At 51.5% G+C, this 16,776-nt stretch overlaps 1 protein-coding gene across 9 annotated transcripts in view; it reads right to left on the reverse strand.

Moving 5' to 3' along the window:
- Positions 1-16,776, reverse strand: part of TTC7B (tetratricopeptide repeat domain 7B) — a 259,212-nt gene that overhangs the window by 227,345 nt on the left and 15,091 nt on the right. For 5 of the 9 annotated variants that reach the window (XM_072745564.1, XM_072745562.1, XM_072745563.1 and 2 more), the window contains exons 2-3: positions 7,421-7,575; positions 497-665 (exon numbers count right to left, since the gene is read on the reverse strand). In XM_072745564.1, coding sequence (XP_072601665.1) covers positions 497-665; positions 7,421-7,575 — 324 coding nt within the window. Of the gene's footprint in view, positions 1-496; positions 666-7,420; positions 7,576-16,776 lie in introns of those variants that run through there. The other 4 variants (XM_072745570.1, XM_072745569.1, XM_072745567.1 and 1 more) reach the window with 4 other exon arrangements.

Raw genomic sequence — 16,776 nt, forward strand, 5'->3', positions numbered from 1 at the left:
CTCTCACATGGGATAGCAAGTTCCTGCATGGCAACCCAGCTGATGTTCACCCTTCCTTCCAGCCCAAAGCCCCCAGGCACAGCAAACACGGGATGGCCAGCTGTCACAGTGACTGCCATGGGCAGGGACCAGTCAGCCTTAATCAGTCCAGAGGTGGTATTAATGAATAAAACTGGTCAGACACGTGGCCAAGTGGCCCTATGACAAGAATCTCAATGTGTGCTGTGCAGTATCTTAATCACAAAAAATAAATAAATAAAATAAATAAATTCCTTGCCTTCATTGCATGTCAATTATTAGGATCCTCTACTGATACATTTACCCCTCATCTGCTTCAGGGATAACTGAAGAACTGAGGGTCTGAGGAAGAAGCGTGTGGTGGGGCCAACCCCTTGGGCTTGCTGGGAGGTGCTGGCCCAGGGCCTGGGGTTGGCCCATGGGCTTCACCCAGAGTGGCCCCAGGGTCAGCCTCCCGGGAGGGAAGGCACGGGCTCACCTTTGGTGGCGTAGGCTTCCGCAATCATGCGCAGCCTGTAAGGAGGGACGGCTGTCAGCGGCAGGTCATCGAGGCCCACCCGGGCATAGATGTTGAGAGCCTCCTTATAATCTCCTTCCACATAATTCAACTTGGCCATGATCAGATTGGATTCTTGTAGGAACTCTGACTAGAAGGAAAAGGAGAGAGAAAAACATTTTCCTACGGTGCTGTGAGTAATGCTCCCTTGGGGACCCGCCACCTGCTGCCACAAAGCCCTGCAGCTCTCCACAAAAAAATGCACACAAAAACGTTCAGAGCAGTACTTTTCGTGATGGCCCTTGGAGTGGCAACAACCCAAATGCCCATCCACTGGTGAATGGACAAGGAAATGTGGCCTGGCCTTACGGTAGACTATTACTCAGCCACCAAAAGGAAGTACTGCCCCATGCTTACAACAGGGATGAACCTCAGAAACTTATGGCAAGTGAAAGAGCCAGTCACAAAAGGCTACATATTGTATGCTTCCACTTACGTGAAATGGCCTGAGTGGTCAAAGCTATAGAGGCAGAAAGCATGTTTGCCAGGGGCTGGGGGGCGGGGGGTGGGGGAGAAGACAAGTGACTGCTTATGGGTACAGGTTTATTTTTGGGGTGATGAAAATGTTCTAAAATAGGGATGATGATTGCACGAGTCTGTGAATATACTAAAAACCACCGAATGCTAGCATTTTAAATGGGTGAATTATATGGCATATGAACTATCCTTCAATAAAACTGCCGTAAAACAAACAAGACTATAACCCAAATAACCCAAAGAGAGAGGCTTTTGAAGTTGGTGCAAGAACCAGGACTTGCTTTCTGCCCAGTGGTGAACTCTTCCCACTGAGCCACTCCAGCTCGTTAGGGTAACTGAGCCCCAGTCCACCCCACAGAGGCTGCAAGCTCTAGCAGTCCTCTGACAAGTCCTGAAGTCCTCGTTCCTCTAGTCAGGAGAGGCTGGCCTCCCCAGTCCACACCCACCAGCCTTATCCCCTGCCCTGCTCCCTGGCCAGCACTCATCAGCAGGAAGAGAGGAGACAGCCTAGCCTTCTATATAAGGAAACAGATTTATCACCCTCTCACAGGCCTGCTCCTTGGAACCCAAGCTATGCAAGGCTAGATTTTCCCGCTTACAGCAGCATGCCAGGAAGCTGCACTGTTTTGTAACCTGTGACTGCGATGGGATGGGCAAGGCGCAGGTAACCAGCAAGAGCAGCTGCCTGCCAGGATCCTCAGCTTCCAGGCATATCTTTCTTCTTCTTTTTTTTCTTAATGAGTATAGTTGCCACATACTTTCCAGGTAATAGTGTAGGGATCGGACAACTCCGTCAGTTATGCTACGCTCACTACAAGTGCAGCTACCATCTGTCACCACACAACGCTGTTAGGATACCACGGACTATATTCCCAGTGCTGTACCTTTTATTGCCATGACTCATCATTCACTCCATACCTGTATCTCCCGCTCCCCTTCATCTATTTTGTCATACCCCCAGCCCCCCTCCCCTCTGACAACCATCAGTTTGTTCTCCATATTCAGGGGTCTCTGTCTGCTTTTTATTTGTCTGTTTAATCCTTTGTTTTTTAGATTCTTTGTTTTTCAGAGTCCACATATAAGTGAAATTATAAGGTATTTCTTGAAAGGGACAAGGGACAACAGGCAGCGCTGGAGAGATGGTTAAATGGGTGAAGGGAATGATGGGAACAAAAGGGGTTTTCTTAATTAAATTAAATTTTATTATTATTATTTTTAAAGTAGGTTCCATGCCCAACCATGCGGCTTAAACTCATGACCCGGAGATTAAGAGTGGCAAGCTCCACTGACTAAGCCAGCCAGGCACCCTGAAAGGAACAAAAAATGGGAGGTGGTTTTGAGTGGCAGAGAGAGAGAGAGAGAGAGACCAATGCAAGAAATTAAAATTATATCTGCAAAAAGAGAAATCAACACAGACATAAGAAAAGAGAAAAAGAGCTATGAAAAAGAAAAAAAGGGATCCCTGGGTGGCGCAGCGGTTTAGCGCCTGCCTTTGGCCCAGGGCGTGATCCTGGAGACCCGGGATCGAATCCCACGTCGGGCTCCCGGTGCATGGAGCCTGCTTCTCCCTCTGCCTATGTCTCTGCCTCTCTCTCTCTCTCTCTCTCTGATGACTATCATAAATAAATAAAAATTAAAAAAAAAAAAAAAGTTTAAAAAAAAAAAAAAAGAAAAAGAAAAAAAAAAAAACACCCAGCGCCAGGGGTTCTCCACCCAGAGAAAAGGCTTCCTGAGAGAGGAGACTAGAGCTTCCGTTGGACGTTAGGCCGTGGGGCACTGGGACCAAGAGCATGAAGCAAATGGGAGGGGGAGGGGAGCCGAAGTGAGTGTGTAACAGGCACAGAGCTTCCAACGGGAATAGTGAACAGGTCCTGGGGATGGTGGCGGTGGGGGTCGCCCAACTGTGCGGATGTACTTACCGCCACTTGATGAACTGTACACTTAAAAAATGGTCGTGATAGCAAAGTTTGTGTTGTATTTTACCAAAAGAAAAAGATTTTTAATTCAACTCGAAAAAAACTTTTTTTTTTTTTTTTTAAAGAAAAGTAAACTACAAGGCCAGATGGAAAAGATGCAGGAGTTAGAACAAAATTCCAAGTGTAAAGGCACAGGATGGAGGCCCTGGGAGGGCCCTGCCAAGCGAGCCTCGTGGGAGGCAGCACTCGGGGGAGAAGCCACGGCCACCGCTGCTGCAGGCCGAGGGAGAAAGCCCTGGCACCGCGCATGTGCTGCCCTGCCCACGACAGACAGTCCTGACTCAAACCAGAGCAGGTGTCCGGACTCCCGGGCCAAGCTGGCTCTGCCCCGCCGCTTCACTGCGCAGGTGGGAGTGGGCACCTTGGCCGCACTGGGCTCCAGCAAGCGCCCTACCCGGAGACACACTGACTTAAGGTCATGAAGAGAATCAGCATCACTTTAGCCAGTTACTGAGGCAACGCACCGGTGCAAGAGCGGTGCGACTTGGGAACATTCTTTATAGGGTGGAGGTAGCGAAAATATGGCCACAGGAGAAAAATCTCTCTAGGTAGAGCCCATAGCATGGCAGTCAGTGACACGCCGGTAGTGCCGCAGAGTTGTGAAGGAGCTTCCACATCAGAGCCTCAGGACAACCCTGAGCTATGCTGGCGGAAGAGAAATGTGAAGCTCAGAGAGGGTAAGTAACTTCCCCAAATCGCATAGCTTATAAAACTAGAAAGAACTGGAACCCAAACTCAGGAATTCTAACTTGAAAGTCCACATTCTTACTCCTGCACTGGGTACAGAGCAAAAAACATTGGCACCTGGTAAACTGAAAAGTTAATTTTTCACAGTGAAGTTAGAGGAGTCTGAAAGGGGGAAAGAAACTAGCCAGATGTCAGGCCTGGAGCAGGATGGATCCTAGACCTTTCGCCCCAGCACACAGCCACACCCACTCGCCTCCTGAAGGGATGCTTGAGCCTAATCACCGTGACTGGGAAGCGCAGCCCACGTGTCCGCTGTCCCTCCACCCCTCTCACTGATGAAGACCGACAAATATCAGGAGCTGATTCTGAAGGGAAGTGTGGCATGGCCCTTTGAAAGAAACAGGGAAAGAGAGAACATGCGTTTTTAAAGGCCCAAATGCAGCACCAAGTGCTTAGTAAATTGAGCTTCCTATATTCAAGTGATGCCCCAGGCACCTGGGGGGCTCAGTCAGTTGAGTGTCTGACTTGATTCTGGCTCAGGTCATGGTTTCGGGGTTGTGGGATCCAGACCCGCACTGGGCTCTCTGCTCAGCATGGAGTCTGCTTGTCCCTCTCCCTCTGCTCCTCCCCCCACCCCCACTCATTCTAGCTCTAAAATAAATAAATCTTTAAAAAAATAAAAAAATAATGATGCTCTCAAGCCAGCCTGAGGAGCCTGGAGCTATGTTCAGCGGAGACAGACAAACACAAAGGCCATTTAGAAAGGAGGCTTTCTGCCAGCATTAGGAGAAGCCTGTGGCCACATAACTGACAAACGCTAATACTTATTCAAATGTTGCCCAAGCCCCCAACAGCTCTAGGGCCAAGGAGGTGACCAGATGATGAGGTCTTCCTAGAACATCTCAGAATGAAAGCTCACAGGCTTAGAATATATGGGAGCTGAGAGGGTCCAAGCTCAACCCTCTAAGAGCCCACCCTGTTCAAACCAACAGGAACTAAGCCCCAGAGAGGGAAGTGACTTCCTAGGGGTCACACAGCAATTTGGGAACCGGCACAAGCTTCCAAAACAGATACAAAAAGTAAAGCCAAGAAAAACATGGCTTCTCTGAGGGGAGTGTACACAAGCTTGGGAGTAAAATCCAAAGAAGTAGCCCCGGAGGATTCTGATGGGAAGTGAAGAAAGAGAAATCATCGAGGTTAAAAGCAAAGAGACACAACTGAACAACAACAGCAAAACCCAACCCGAATAATAAAGGGGCAAAGAAAAAAAAAGGGGGGGGGGCAAAGCACTTGAATAGATATTTCTCCAAAGAAGACATACAAATGGCCAAGGAACACATGAAAAGATGCTCAACATCCTTGATCATCAGGGAAATGCAAATCAAAAGCACAATGAGATATCACCTCAAGACTATTCAGATAGCTACTATCCAAAAACAAAACAATACTGAAAAACAAACAAAAAAGCACAGGCAAGAAAGTGGTGAAATCGTAACTTAGTACTGGTGAGAATGTAAAATGTGAAATGGTGCAGCTGCTATGGAAAATAGTATGGAAGTTCCTTAAAGACTTCAACAGAATTACCATATGATTCAGCAATTCCGCTTTCGGGCATATGCCCAAAAGAATTGAAAGCAAGATCTGGAAGAGAAATTGTGAACCCACATTCATAGCAGCATTATTCAGGGCACTGGGGTGGCTCCGGCCATTAGGTGTCCAACTCTGGGTTTTGGTTCAGGTCATGATCTCAGGGTTGTGAGTTCAAGCCCCACATCAGACTCTGCACTGGGCATGGAGCCTGCTGAAGATTCTCTCTCCTTCTCCCTCTGCCCTTCCTCTGTCTCTCCCTTTCTCTCTCTCTCTCTAGGAAAAAAAAAAAAAAAAAAAGCCTGTATTAAAGCAACATCATTCGAAGTACCAAAAGGCAGAAGCAACCCCAGTGCCCATTGACACATGGATAAACAAAACACAGTATAAACATACAGTGGACTATTATTCAGCCTTAAAAAGGAAGGGAATTGGGGCCCCTGGTGGCTCAGTGGTTGAGCATCTGCCTTCGGCTCAGGGCGTGATCCCTGGGTCCTGGGATCGAGTCCCCGTCCGGCTCCCCACGGGGAGCCTGCTTCTCCCTCTGCCTGTGTCTCTGCCTCTCTCTCTGTCTCATAAAAAAATAAAACCTTTAAAAAAAAAAAAAAAAGAAGGGATTTCTGGCACATGCTACAACATGGGTGAACCTTGAGGACACTGTTATGTTAATGAAATAAGCCGGTGGTAAGAAACGACCGATGCCCTACAATTCCCCCCATCTGAGGGACCTGGAGCAGTCAGAATCAGACACAGCGAGGAGATGAGGGGGTGCAGGGCCGCGGAGCGGGGAGAACGCGGGTTCGGGGGTTCACGCACGCGGAGTTTGTCTGGGATGACAAAAGGCCCTGCAGACGGGATAATGCTCATGCTCGGGGCTGCAGCACAGCAGGACCACAGCTGAGGAAGCTCACGGCGGGGCTGGGCGCGGGCGGCCACCTGGAGGAGCCTGCACAGATCATTCCAGAAGCGCAGGAGCCAGCCTCCGGGGCAGGGCAGAGCTGGAGCCCAGCGAGCTGACGAGGGGGGGGGGGGGGGCAGGGAGCGACGTGGGGAAGGAGGGAGATTCAAGGGGAGCGGCGGGCGGACGGGGCGGACGCGGCGTGAGCGGGCGTGAGCGGCGCGCTGGGGGGACCGAGAGAAGGCGGGGCCGGGAGGAGCAGGGGCCTCGGCCAGGCAGGGGCACGCGGTCCCGGGGTCCCGCGGCCGCACCACGGGGCGGGGGCGCAGGCAGGCGCAGCCCGGGCGCGGCCGCGCGGCCTCACGTGGGGGCCGCTCATGGCGGGCAGGGGCTGGGCGCTGAGGGACACCGCCCTCCCCCGCCGGCAGCCCGCCCGCCGAGCCGGCGCCCTCCGACAGCTTTCCCGCCAGCAGCCGCGGAGGCCTCCCCGGGAGGCGCGTCACGGGAGGCCCCCAGGAGCGCGGGTGAGCGGCCCGGCCGGCGCCCCTCAGGCGGCCGCTTCCCCGTCAGGCGGCCGCTTCCTCCACGGCCGCCCACGTGCCGCCCTCCACAGCCGCCCACGTGCCACCCTCCACAGCCGCCCTCCGCAGCCGCCCTCCACAGCCGCCCACGTGCCACCCTCCGCAGCCGCCCACGTGCCGCCCTCCACAGCCGCCCACGTGCCACCCTCCATAGCCGCCCTCCGCAGCCGCCCTCCACAGCCGCCCACGTGCTGCCCTCCACAGCCGCCCACGTGCCGCCCTCCGCAGCCGCCCACGTGCCGCCCTCCACAGCCGCCCTCCGCAGCCGCCCTCCACAGCCGCCCACGTGCCACCCTCCACAGCCGCCCTCCGCAGCCGCCCTCCACAGCCGCCCACGTGCCGCCCTCCACAGCCGCCCTCCGCAGCCGCCCTCCACAGCCGCCCACGTGCCACCCTCCACAGCCGCCCTCCGCAGCCGCCCTCCACAGCCGCCCACGTGCTGCCCTCCACAGCCGCCCACGTGCCGCCCTCCGCAGCCGCCCACGTGCCGCCCTCCACAGCCGCCCACGTGCCGCCCTCCACAGCCGCCCACGTGCCGCCCTCCGCAGCCGCCCACGTGCCGCCCTCCGTGGCCGCCCTCCGCAGCCGCCCTCCACGGCCGCCCTCCACGGCCGCCCTCCCGCCCGGAGACCCGCAGTACCTTGAGGTTCCCGCGGTCCAGGGCGGCGGTCAGATGCTTGCGGACCTCGGTCAGCTGGGGCCGCGGGCCACGGGGGCTGGCGCCGGGCCGCAGGGGCTGCTCCTTCAGCGACTGCTCCAGCTTCGACTCCCCGAGCAGGAGCTCTGCCATGTCATCTACAAAGAACACAGTGAGAAGCTGAGCGGGAGCCGAGCCGCTGCGACCCGAGGACCGCAGGACCCGCCGCCTTGCTCGCGCCCCGCAAGGCCCTTCTGGAGCTCGGCCTCGGACGCGGGCCCAGCGGGCCCCACCTGACAGCCACCGCTGCTCACTAATAAGAAGGTTCCGGAGTTTGTACCCGCACGGCTGGGAGCCCGTTCCCTTATCACAGATCCACTGAACCTAGAAAGCCTAGATATGTATTAACGTGGAGAGCGCTCAAGTTCGGTGGGAAACAGCCGTCTCCGCGTTCTGGCGCGATCTGTGTAAAACACCGTGTATTTTCCAAGAGGGACCGGTGAGATCTCCTAGCTCCTTTGCGTTCTGTGCTCTTAACACCTGATTCACACGGCGAATGCCTCATACAATCAGGCTCAGAGACACAGAGAGGGAGGCCGAGACGCAGGCAGAGGGAGAAGCAGGCTCCCTGAGCCCAGCCCCATGTGGGACTCGATCCCAGGACCCCGGGATCACGACCTGAGCCAAAGGCAGATGCTCAACCCCTGAGCCACCAGGCGCCCCTACAATCAGATTTTTAAAAAGAGTAGGTAGGTGTCGGGCAGCCCGGGTGGCTCAGCGGTTTAGCGCTGTCTTCAGCCCCGGGCCTGATCCTGGAGTCCTGGGATCCAGTCCCACATCGTGCTCCCTGTGTGGAGCCTGCTTCTCCCTCTGCCTGTGTCTCTGCCTCTGTGTGTGTGTGTCTCTCATGAATAAATAAATAAAATCTTAAAAAAAAAAAAAAAAGGAGTATATGTCAAAATGACCTGTCTCTGCCTAAAAGTCGAAGCTATACACACACTGACAACTAGGATCTTCTCAAGGAGGGTTTCACTCCTAAGAGCACACTACTGACAGTTATAATTTTGTTACTGTCTGTGTTGGCTTGTTAATTACGATGAAGAGCTCCCTCCCCAAGCAGCTCTTTGGAATCCACACATGTAGATGTTCGGAATAAACCCAGAACAATTCATACGCCAGCCTGAGTATGACCTATTTCTTCTGTGATGAGACAGGACATAATTGTATTAAAATATAAGAACAGTGGGGATCCCTGGATGGCTCAGCGGTTTAGCGCCTGCCTTCGTCCTGGGGCATGATCCTGGAGTCCTCAGATGGAATCCTATATGGGGCTCCCTGCATGGAGCCTGCTTCTCCCTCTGCCTGTATCTCTGCCTCTTGTTCTCTGTGTCTCTCAGGAATAAATAAATTGAATCTTTAAAAAAAAAAAAAAAAAATATATATATATATATATATATATGAACAGCGTAAGAGGTCTAGAAGGATACACCTCAAATGCATGCCGAGCCAGGGAGACTTCAACTGGAGTTAGGGGCCAACATACTTTAGTTTTATCTTTTTAACTTTCCAGCCCTACAACAGAGACCAGATATGCCTATTATTTAGGTAATCTAAAATTAACTCCAGGAAATGTCACAGAGGACCCACTGAGCTTCTGAGTGGTAGGCCCAGAGCAAGCTGTGAGCTGCAAGGAGAGCCTTCCCAGTCCTCTGGTCAGTGACCCAAATCTACCAAATCTAAAGTTCTTGCAAAGCCTCCGTGTGTGTACTGGGGAGCCCAAAATAGTCCCTCAGGGATGAGACCTCAGTCCTGCAGTGGGCCGAGCAACACCAGAACAGGACTGAGTTACGTCACTGAACCCAAGAACTCTCCAGGGTGCTGTCTACAAGATGAGGGGAGCACCAGACAGGACCCACGGCAGCATCCTACACCAGGAGAAAATGAGGCGCCATCTGCACAGGGCACAGGGACACACAGCTTAACCCAAGTGCACCAGAGCTGCCCACACTGGTCACGTGGGAGAGCAGCAAGCAGCATCCTCCCAGGAGTGTGAGCCCTTAGTGAGAATGAAATGCCACTAATAAAGAAATGCAGGACTCGGGGACGAAGGCTGTGTGGGCAAAGGCCTGATAGTGAGGACCAGAGCACTTGCACACAGTACTAAATGCCTGAGACAAAAACTACGAGAAACCAACACCAGGCAAAAATAACACCATATAAAAATCAGAAGGCGTTCCAGGTGACCAGCTTTCAGAACACAGGAGTATAGGCTTAAAGAAAAAAAAAAAAATGACTCCAATCTTTTTAAGACTTTATTCCTGTTTTGGGAAACAATGCCACATGGGGAAGCATTTATCAAGAGCTCAACAATTCCCTTAGATTCACTTTCATTTCCTTCTTCCCATCAGTACTTATTAATACTTTATTTTTTAAAGATTTTATTTATTTATTCATGACAGAGAGAGAGAGAGAGAGAGAGAGGCAAAGGGAGAAGCAGGCTCTGTGCTGGGAGCCCAACGTGGGACTCGATCCCAGGTCTCCAGGATCACACCCTGGGCCGAAGGCTGCGCTAAAACCGCTGGGCCACCAGGGCTGCCCAATACTTTATTTTTAAAATAGCTGCTGCCCAATAGATATAGACGCAAGTCACATGTTATTTTAGAAGTTACAGGAGCTATGTTAAAAAACTCATGAAATTAATTTTGATAATCTTTCATTTAACTCAATATATCCAAAATATTGTTAGTTTAACAGGTAATCCATATCTTTAAGTTATCAAAATGTTTTACATTCTCTTTCGTATTAAGTTTTCCAAACCTAGGGGCACCTGGCTGGCTCAGTACAGTGTGTGACTCTTGATCTCAGGGTGGGAGTTCAAGCCCCATGTTGGGTGTAGAGCTGACTTAAAAAAAAAAAGAAAAAAGAAAAGAAAGAAAGAAAGTTTCCCAAATCTAGCATGTACTTTGCACGTATGACAGCTCAATTCGAACTCGCCACATTGCAAGTGGTCAGCAGCTAGCCACGGCTAATGGCTGTGATATCGGCGGGAGCATGATCACTGTTTACAGAAGTATGCCTATTTATCTTTATTCTGTATCCCTGAAAAGATGTGTCTAGAATGAGTATTGCTTAAGAATAAAAACTTCTGAATGATAGTTTTTGGGATAATTTTTTCAGTCTCATCTTTGCAGTTTCAATTATTTTTATTGAGCAGAATCATTTTACATTATTTTTAGCAAAAACTGTAGCTCTTTAAAAATTGGAAGTATATATGTTGGGACATTGATGGTGGTTATTTCTGAGTGGGGAAACTGTTAGCATATATCGACTTTCTTTCCTGTATATTTTAAATTTCCAAAAAATAAAATAACATGAGATTAAGAGTTGTAGATTTAAATCCCAGTTTGTCGCGCTGTGTCTGCGGCCCTAAAACCTCGGTGTTTTAGGGGGCAATTCTAAGAAAACCCCTCTGTACATCCCAGCTGAGGATGCCTCTCTCCGCGTTGTTCCCCGTTATTCCCCCCACTCCAATGACCTCCCTGCTGCGGCTCCTCTGACCCTGCAGCTGAAAATGGCCAGGCAGCAGAAAGGACAGCATCTAGGGCCCTCTGTGTGTGCTGCCTCTCTCTAGCTGTGGGCCCAGGGGGGACTGCTTACCCTCTTGAAGCCCCAGCCTCCATTTATGAAATGGGAACAATACCACGACCACAGCAACGCTATGGATGAGAGCTGGTGCGTTCTCAGCAAGGGGAATGCCTGGCCTGCCACACCTGTCAACTAGACCTCACAGGATGAGTACAGGGAAGGGCAGACCAGGCTGAGGGAACAGCAGGGCGTAAGAAAAGCACAAAGGCGAAAGCCCACTGGACCAAGTGGCCAGAGAAGGGGGTGTGGGTGAGTGAGGGGACAAGTGGGGAGCAGAACATGGAACTAACGTTTCTCTTCTCCCCACTCAGGCCCATCCCCATGGAAAACAGATCCTGGCACTTTCCATGTGCAGTTCTCCATGTGCAGGCCCAGCGAACCTCCTCCAGGCTCCTGGGGTAATTCCGAATGCTGAGAACACCATTCATCTTGATAAAGACATATTAATTCTTCAAGTACTGCTCATCTCGCCCCACACATGCCCTATCCCAGGCCACACCCAGCTGCCCCCAGGAACCTCGAGCACCCCAACCTAAGGCTTACATACCTGCTGCCCCTTCCACACTGTACTGAGAGGCCCGGAGGCAGAATCTGTGTCACTTACTCTCTAGTCTCAGAGCCAATGTCTGGGACAGAGTCAGGGCTCAATAAATGGTGACTTAATTCAAAGAGAGGCCAAGGCACTTGGACTACACCCTCCAGTGTGAGGCCTGGTCCTGCCTGCGGCACGATCTGCCAGTTGTCCCCAAGTACTCATTCTCCTCTTCTTCCTCTAGTATTAGAGTCCCTGAGTTTTATCCATGTACAGAGCTACCAAGGTAAAGGCTATTTCCTTGGCTCGCTGGGGGCCGGATGCTGCCACAATACTGTTATGGCCGGTGCGATGTGAGCAGAAGTCCTATATGCAGTTTCTCTGCTGGGCCTTGGCAGGGAATGAGCTTACCCTCCAGATCCTCTTCACCCTACCTCATCAGCTGGAATGGGTCTGTGCTGATGGGAAACAGGGCATCCATTCCGGTCCTCAGGATGGAAGCCATCCTGAGCAACACAGGGCAGCACAACATTAGGAGCTGCCACTCCTAATGCCCAGGAGCTGCCACTGCACCCTGGACTGCTTGTGATCAGAAAGAAACAGTAACCTCTACCTTGCTCCTGGTCCAGTCACTGCTACTGTGGCTTGGTTACAGTGGCCAAACTGTTAACCCAGCTAGGTCTCCCTACCACCAAACGACGGCTATCGGAGAACCCCTTACCAATCAATACTCATTCCCAGTGTCACTTATGTCTAGAAGGAAAACCACAGAACCCAGCTGACAGCTTTGGTACAACACTTTGACATCACCTTTTCTGTTTCACTGGTTTTATATCCTAAACTTGCAAAAAATATTTAAACAAAGGACTACATAAAGAGAAACATGAAACCACCATCTTTAGTGCTTTGTAGGATTTATAGCCTTTTAGTTTCTTTTTTTCTAAAGCTTTTATTTATTTGAGAAAGAGAGGGAGACAGAGTACAAGCAGGGGGAGGGGCAGAGGGAGAGGGAAAAACAGGCTCCCCACTGAGCAAGGAACCTGACTAGGGGACTTGATCCCAGGACCCTGAGATCATGACCTGAGCCGAAGGCAAATGCTTAACCTATGAGCCACCTGGGTACCCCAGCCTTTGAGTTTCTTGATCTCCTGATACTAGGGGAACACACCACAGTCTTGCTGCTGAGATGTGTAGCCTAGCTCTATCGGAACAACCAAGTGAGCCCTGGGAAAGGTTCAGCTGAGAGGAAGAAACTTCATGCAGAATTAGGAGATGCAGTCCCTCTCCTCATGGAAGTTCTAGGCTTTCAGCAGCCCTCCACACGCTGAAGCTCTACTGGAGACATGTACAGACCTGGATGGGTGGAGGAGGAGACAAAGCCTTCACCAAGAATGTTCCAGGTACATGCTTATAAGATGGAAAATGCAAGGAAAGGTCTTTCAAGCAGAAGAAACAGAATATGCAGAGGCATGACACAGTCTAGCTGTTTGGGGAACTCTGAGGAATTTGTGAGCGCTGAAACATGAAGGGCAGAGGGGGGAAGAGCAAAGAGTCTCCTGCCAGGTGGGCAAGGATCAGCTCCTCAGGTCTGAAAGGAGCTGTGTACTCTGAGCAAAGGGCTTACAACCCACTTTGAAATTAGTAAGGTGGTTGCAAAGTAATTTGTGAAATTTTTAAAAATTTCAGGCTCCAGTGAATCTCCTAGGCAAACTACGCTTTCCTCACTCTCCTTCAAAAATGATGACTTCCCTACCGCTCATTCTCCCAACCAGGAGGGCAAAGGTCTGAAAGACATCCGTGAACCCAGATGTGAACCCATCACACAGAGACTGCAAGGCTCCATCCTCATGAGGCGGGGGCTCAGCAGCCCGACTGACACTCTTCAGGGGTGGCTGCTCTTGTCAAGGGCCTCTGGGCTCCCAATTCACAGTCCGGAGGTGACAAAACAGATGTCACCTAGCCAGCTGTTACTGCCCATAGTGTGTCTGCTTACATGCTAGCACAGTGAGGGACACAGAGGGAAAGGCACTTCAGAACATACAAGAAAATTAATTCCAGGGGTGCCTGGGTGGCTCAGTCGGTGAAGCGTCTGCCTTTAGCTCAGGTCATGATCTCAGGATCCTGAGTTCAAGCCCTGGGTCAGGCTCCCTGCTCAGCAAGGAGTCTGCTTCTCCCTCTCCCCGGCTCATGGGCTCACTCTCGCTCGCTCTCTCTCGCTCTCTCTCAAATAAATAAATAAAAATGTTTTTTAAAAAAGAAAATTAATTCTAGCTAGATTAAACAATTAAGTGTGAAATAAAAGAGGATAAAAAAGTAAAAATAGACTTTCACTGCTAGCCAAGATGGAACAAATTTATCCTTCTGTATAAAATAACCACAGACACAAGATGGAATATATGAAAAAACAATTTTCACAACACTGGACGTGGAACCACAGAGAAAAGTGATTCCTGAGAAGTGGGGAGCGAACAAGGGGGGAGCTCTGTGATTGTCTTGAGAGTTTCCAGCTGCTCCGCAGGCACAGGGAACCCTTACATCAGGATTTTGCCTCGAGGGGCTCCTGGGGGGCTCCGTGGTTGAGTGTCTGCCTTCAGCTCAGGGCGTGATCCCGGGGTCCTGGGATCGAATCCCACATCAGGCTCCCTACATGGAGCCTGCTTCTCCCCCTGCCTGTGTCTCTGCCTCTCTCTGTATGTCTCACGTGAATAAATAAAATCTTTAAAAAAAAGGGAGGGGGGGGGAATCCTGCCTCGTGAAAGACTTAAATCTGAGTATCTCTCCCCCACTCGTTTGGCTACTCAGACTTAAATCTGAGTATCTCTCCCCCACTCGTTTGGCTACTCACTCGTTTGGCACAGAGGGCCCAGGCACATACTGGAGAATGCAAAACCACATTCTGGAGAATGCAAAACCCAGGATTATATGGAGGACAGAGCTCTGGGCTCAGGCAGCCCTAGGCTTACTACCAGCTCCGCTGCTTACTAGCTGTGTGGCACTGGGCAAGTCACTTCACCTTTCTGAGCCTTAGTTTCCTCGCCTGACTACCACGGGGATTAGACATAATGCATGTAATGCACAGAGTACAAAGCAGGAGTTGAATAGATGCGAGTTATGGTTACTATTACTGCCTTTCGTTTTGGACTTGCCATTTCCCAGAATGGTTACGCGGGATCTAACCAGTCAGAAAGCTCTGTGATACACAATCCCTGGCTCAAGAGGCCAGTAGGAAGGTAAGAATGTTGTGCGACCTTCAGTACTAGACAAGCCATGTGGGGTCTTACTAAGTGCTGCACAATGTGCTGAGATGCTGACATCATCCCATTAGTCCTCCAAACCTCCCGGGGACCTGCTGGCACCCCCACCTCACAGATGGAGAACTGGACACAAGAGGCGAAGCCACATGCCAAATGTCACAGAGCCAGTCGGTCCTGGAGCTGGGATGTTGAACCTGGGCCGTCTCTCTGCACGGTGGCTCTGGGATAGAGACACTGGCATCCAGAAGAGGGGCCCAGCTTCCCTCCCAATCAGCCGTGTGACCCTGGCCAAACCACTTCATCCTTCTGCTGCAGGGCCCAGCAGGCCATCCCTAAGTCCCCTTCCTGCTCCACTTGCTAGGACTCTCAGGGGACTGGAGTGGGGAGGGACTTGAGGGTGCCCAGGGCTCATTCCACCTTTCCCATGGGCATTTTTTTGGGTTTAAGTGAGGCTGCAGAAACCAGCTCCCAATGGACTTAGCTGAGCTAAATCCTAAAGCCGAACAGAGACCTCTCCTGAGGACCCTCCCTGAGCGGAATATGGGCAATCAGCCCCGGCAGGGCACTCTGGTGCTTCACCTCCAAACACACGATCCCCATGCCACAGCTGGGGGGATGGGGGTGCTCAGCCTCCCTGACTATCCCGAGGATGGGGGGCTGTGGCCCTTGCTACTTGAGGTGACTGCCCCCTCCTCCCAGCCTTCCCCTCCTGGGATAAACAGCTGACACCCAGAGATTTGATAGGATGGGGAAGAAAAAGCTTAGGCTTTCTCATGCAGGGAGTACTTGATATCAATACCCCCCCCCCCCAAAAAAAAAAATCTCAACCACAAGAATTTGTCAATAGAGAAGCATTTAGGTCTATTCATACCATTCCTGCCATGGCTGTGATCCAAAGGGAAAAACAAACCCCTTTTCTTTTTTTTTTTTTTTTTCAAACCCCTTTTCAAGTAGGAGCTGGTTCTTCAGCATCTCGTCTGTTATGCAGCAAACTCAGCCAGGTTCTCCATTCCATGGTCTCAGCACAGCCTCAGTGAATTGTGTCCTTCACTTATCGGGCTTCTTGTAAGACACAGGTACCTCAGCACTTGCAGTACTTGCCATCACCCTACCCACCAAAAAGTGACCAAAAAAAAAAAAAAAACCAGACAGTGCTGGACAGCGTTGGTAGGAGCACAGGTCAGGATGAGTGTCCACAGAGGGCAAGTCAGCAACGTCTGACCCAGAACGTCCAGTCATAGTAGCACATCCCCTGCATATGTGGGCCCTCGAGCACCAAGTTGCACATACAGGGATGCTGGCTCCATGCAGCCCTGGTGCTAACAGCAAAGGACCAGAACCAACCCACATGGTCCTCGGCAGGAATCCGTCCAGTGAATTACAGTACCTGCCACGTGATGGGACATAACATGCCCATGATGCAAAGGAAAGCCATCTACACACAGCCCCCCGCTAGCCTGACTACACAAACCGCCCCAGGCCCCGCCTTGTCTACAAGCTCTGTGGCCACTCACGCTGAGCCTGGCTTGGCCGGTGACTTGCTCTGATGGACAGGACACTATCACGTGACACACGCAGCCGCTGGGAAAAGTGCTTACTCACATCCACTTCCCTCGAGCATCTGTGCCCACCCTACTTCCCTCTTGCTCCCCTCTGCCCTTCTCTGCAGTGGGGCTGGCCTGGATCTCAGAAAGGCCACAGGGAACAGAGCTGAGTCGCCTCAGCCAGGCCTGGCCTGCAGAGAGCCCAGCCAAGGGCCATCATGTCATGGAACCGACCCACAGCTGGTGGCAGATGCAGATGAGCAAGACCCGGCAAGCCCAGAATGGTAAAAAATAGTAAAAGGTGGCTGTTTTAAGGCCGGAAGTTTGGGATGGTTTGTTACACAGCAATAGCTAACAACGTGAGAGAGAGACACAAAATAGGAT

Source organism: Vulpes vulpes, unplaced genomic scaffold, assembly GCF_048418805.1.
Source record: "Vulpes vulpes isolate BD-2025 unplaced genomic scaffold, VulVul3 u000000644, whole genome shotgun sequence".
Taxonomy (NCBI): domain Eukaryota; kingdom Metazoa; phylum Chordata; class Mammalia; order Carnivora; family Canidae; genus Vulpes; species Vulpes vulpes.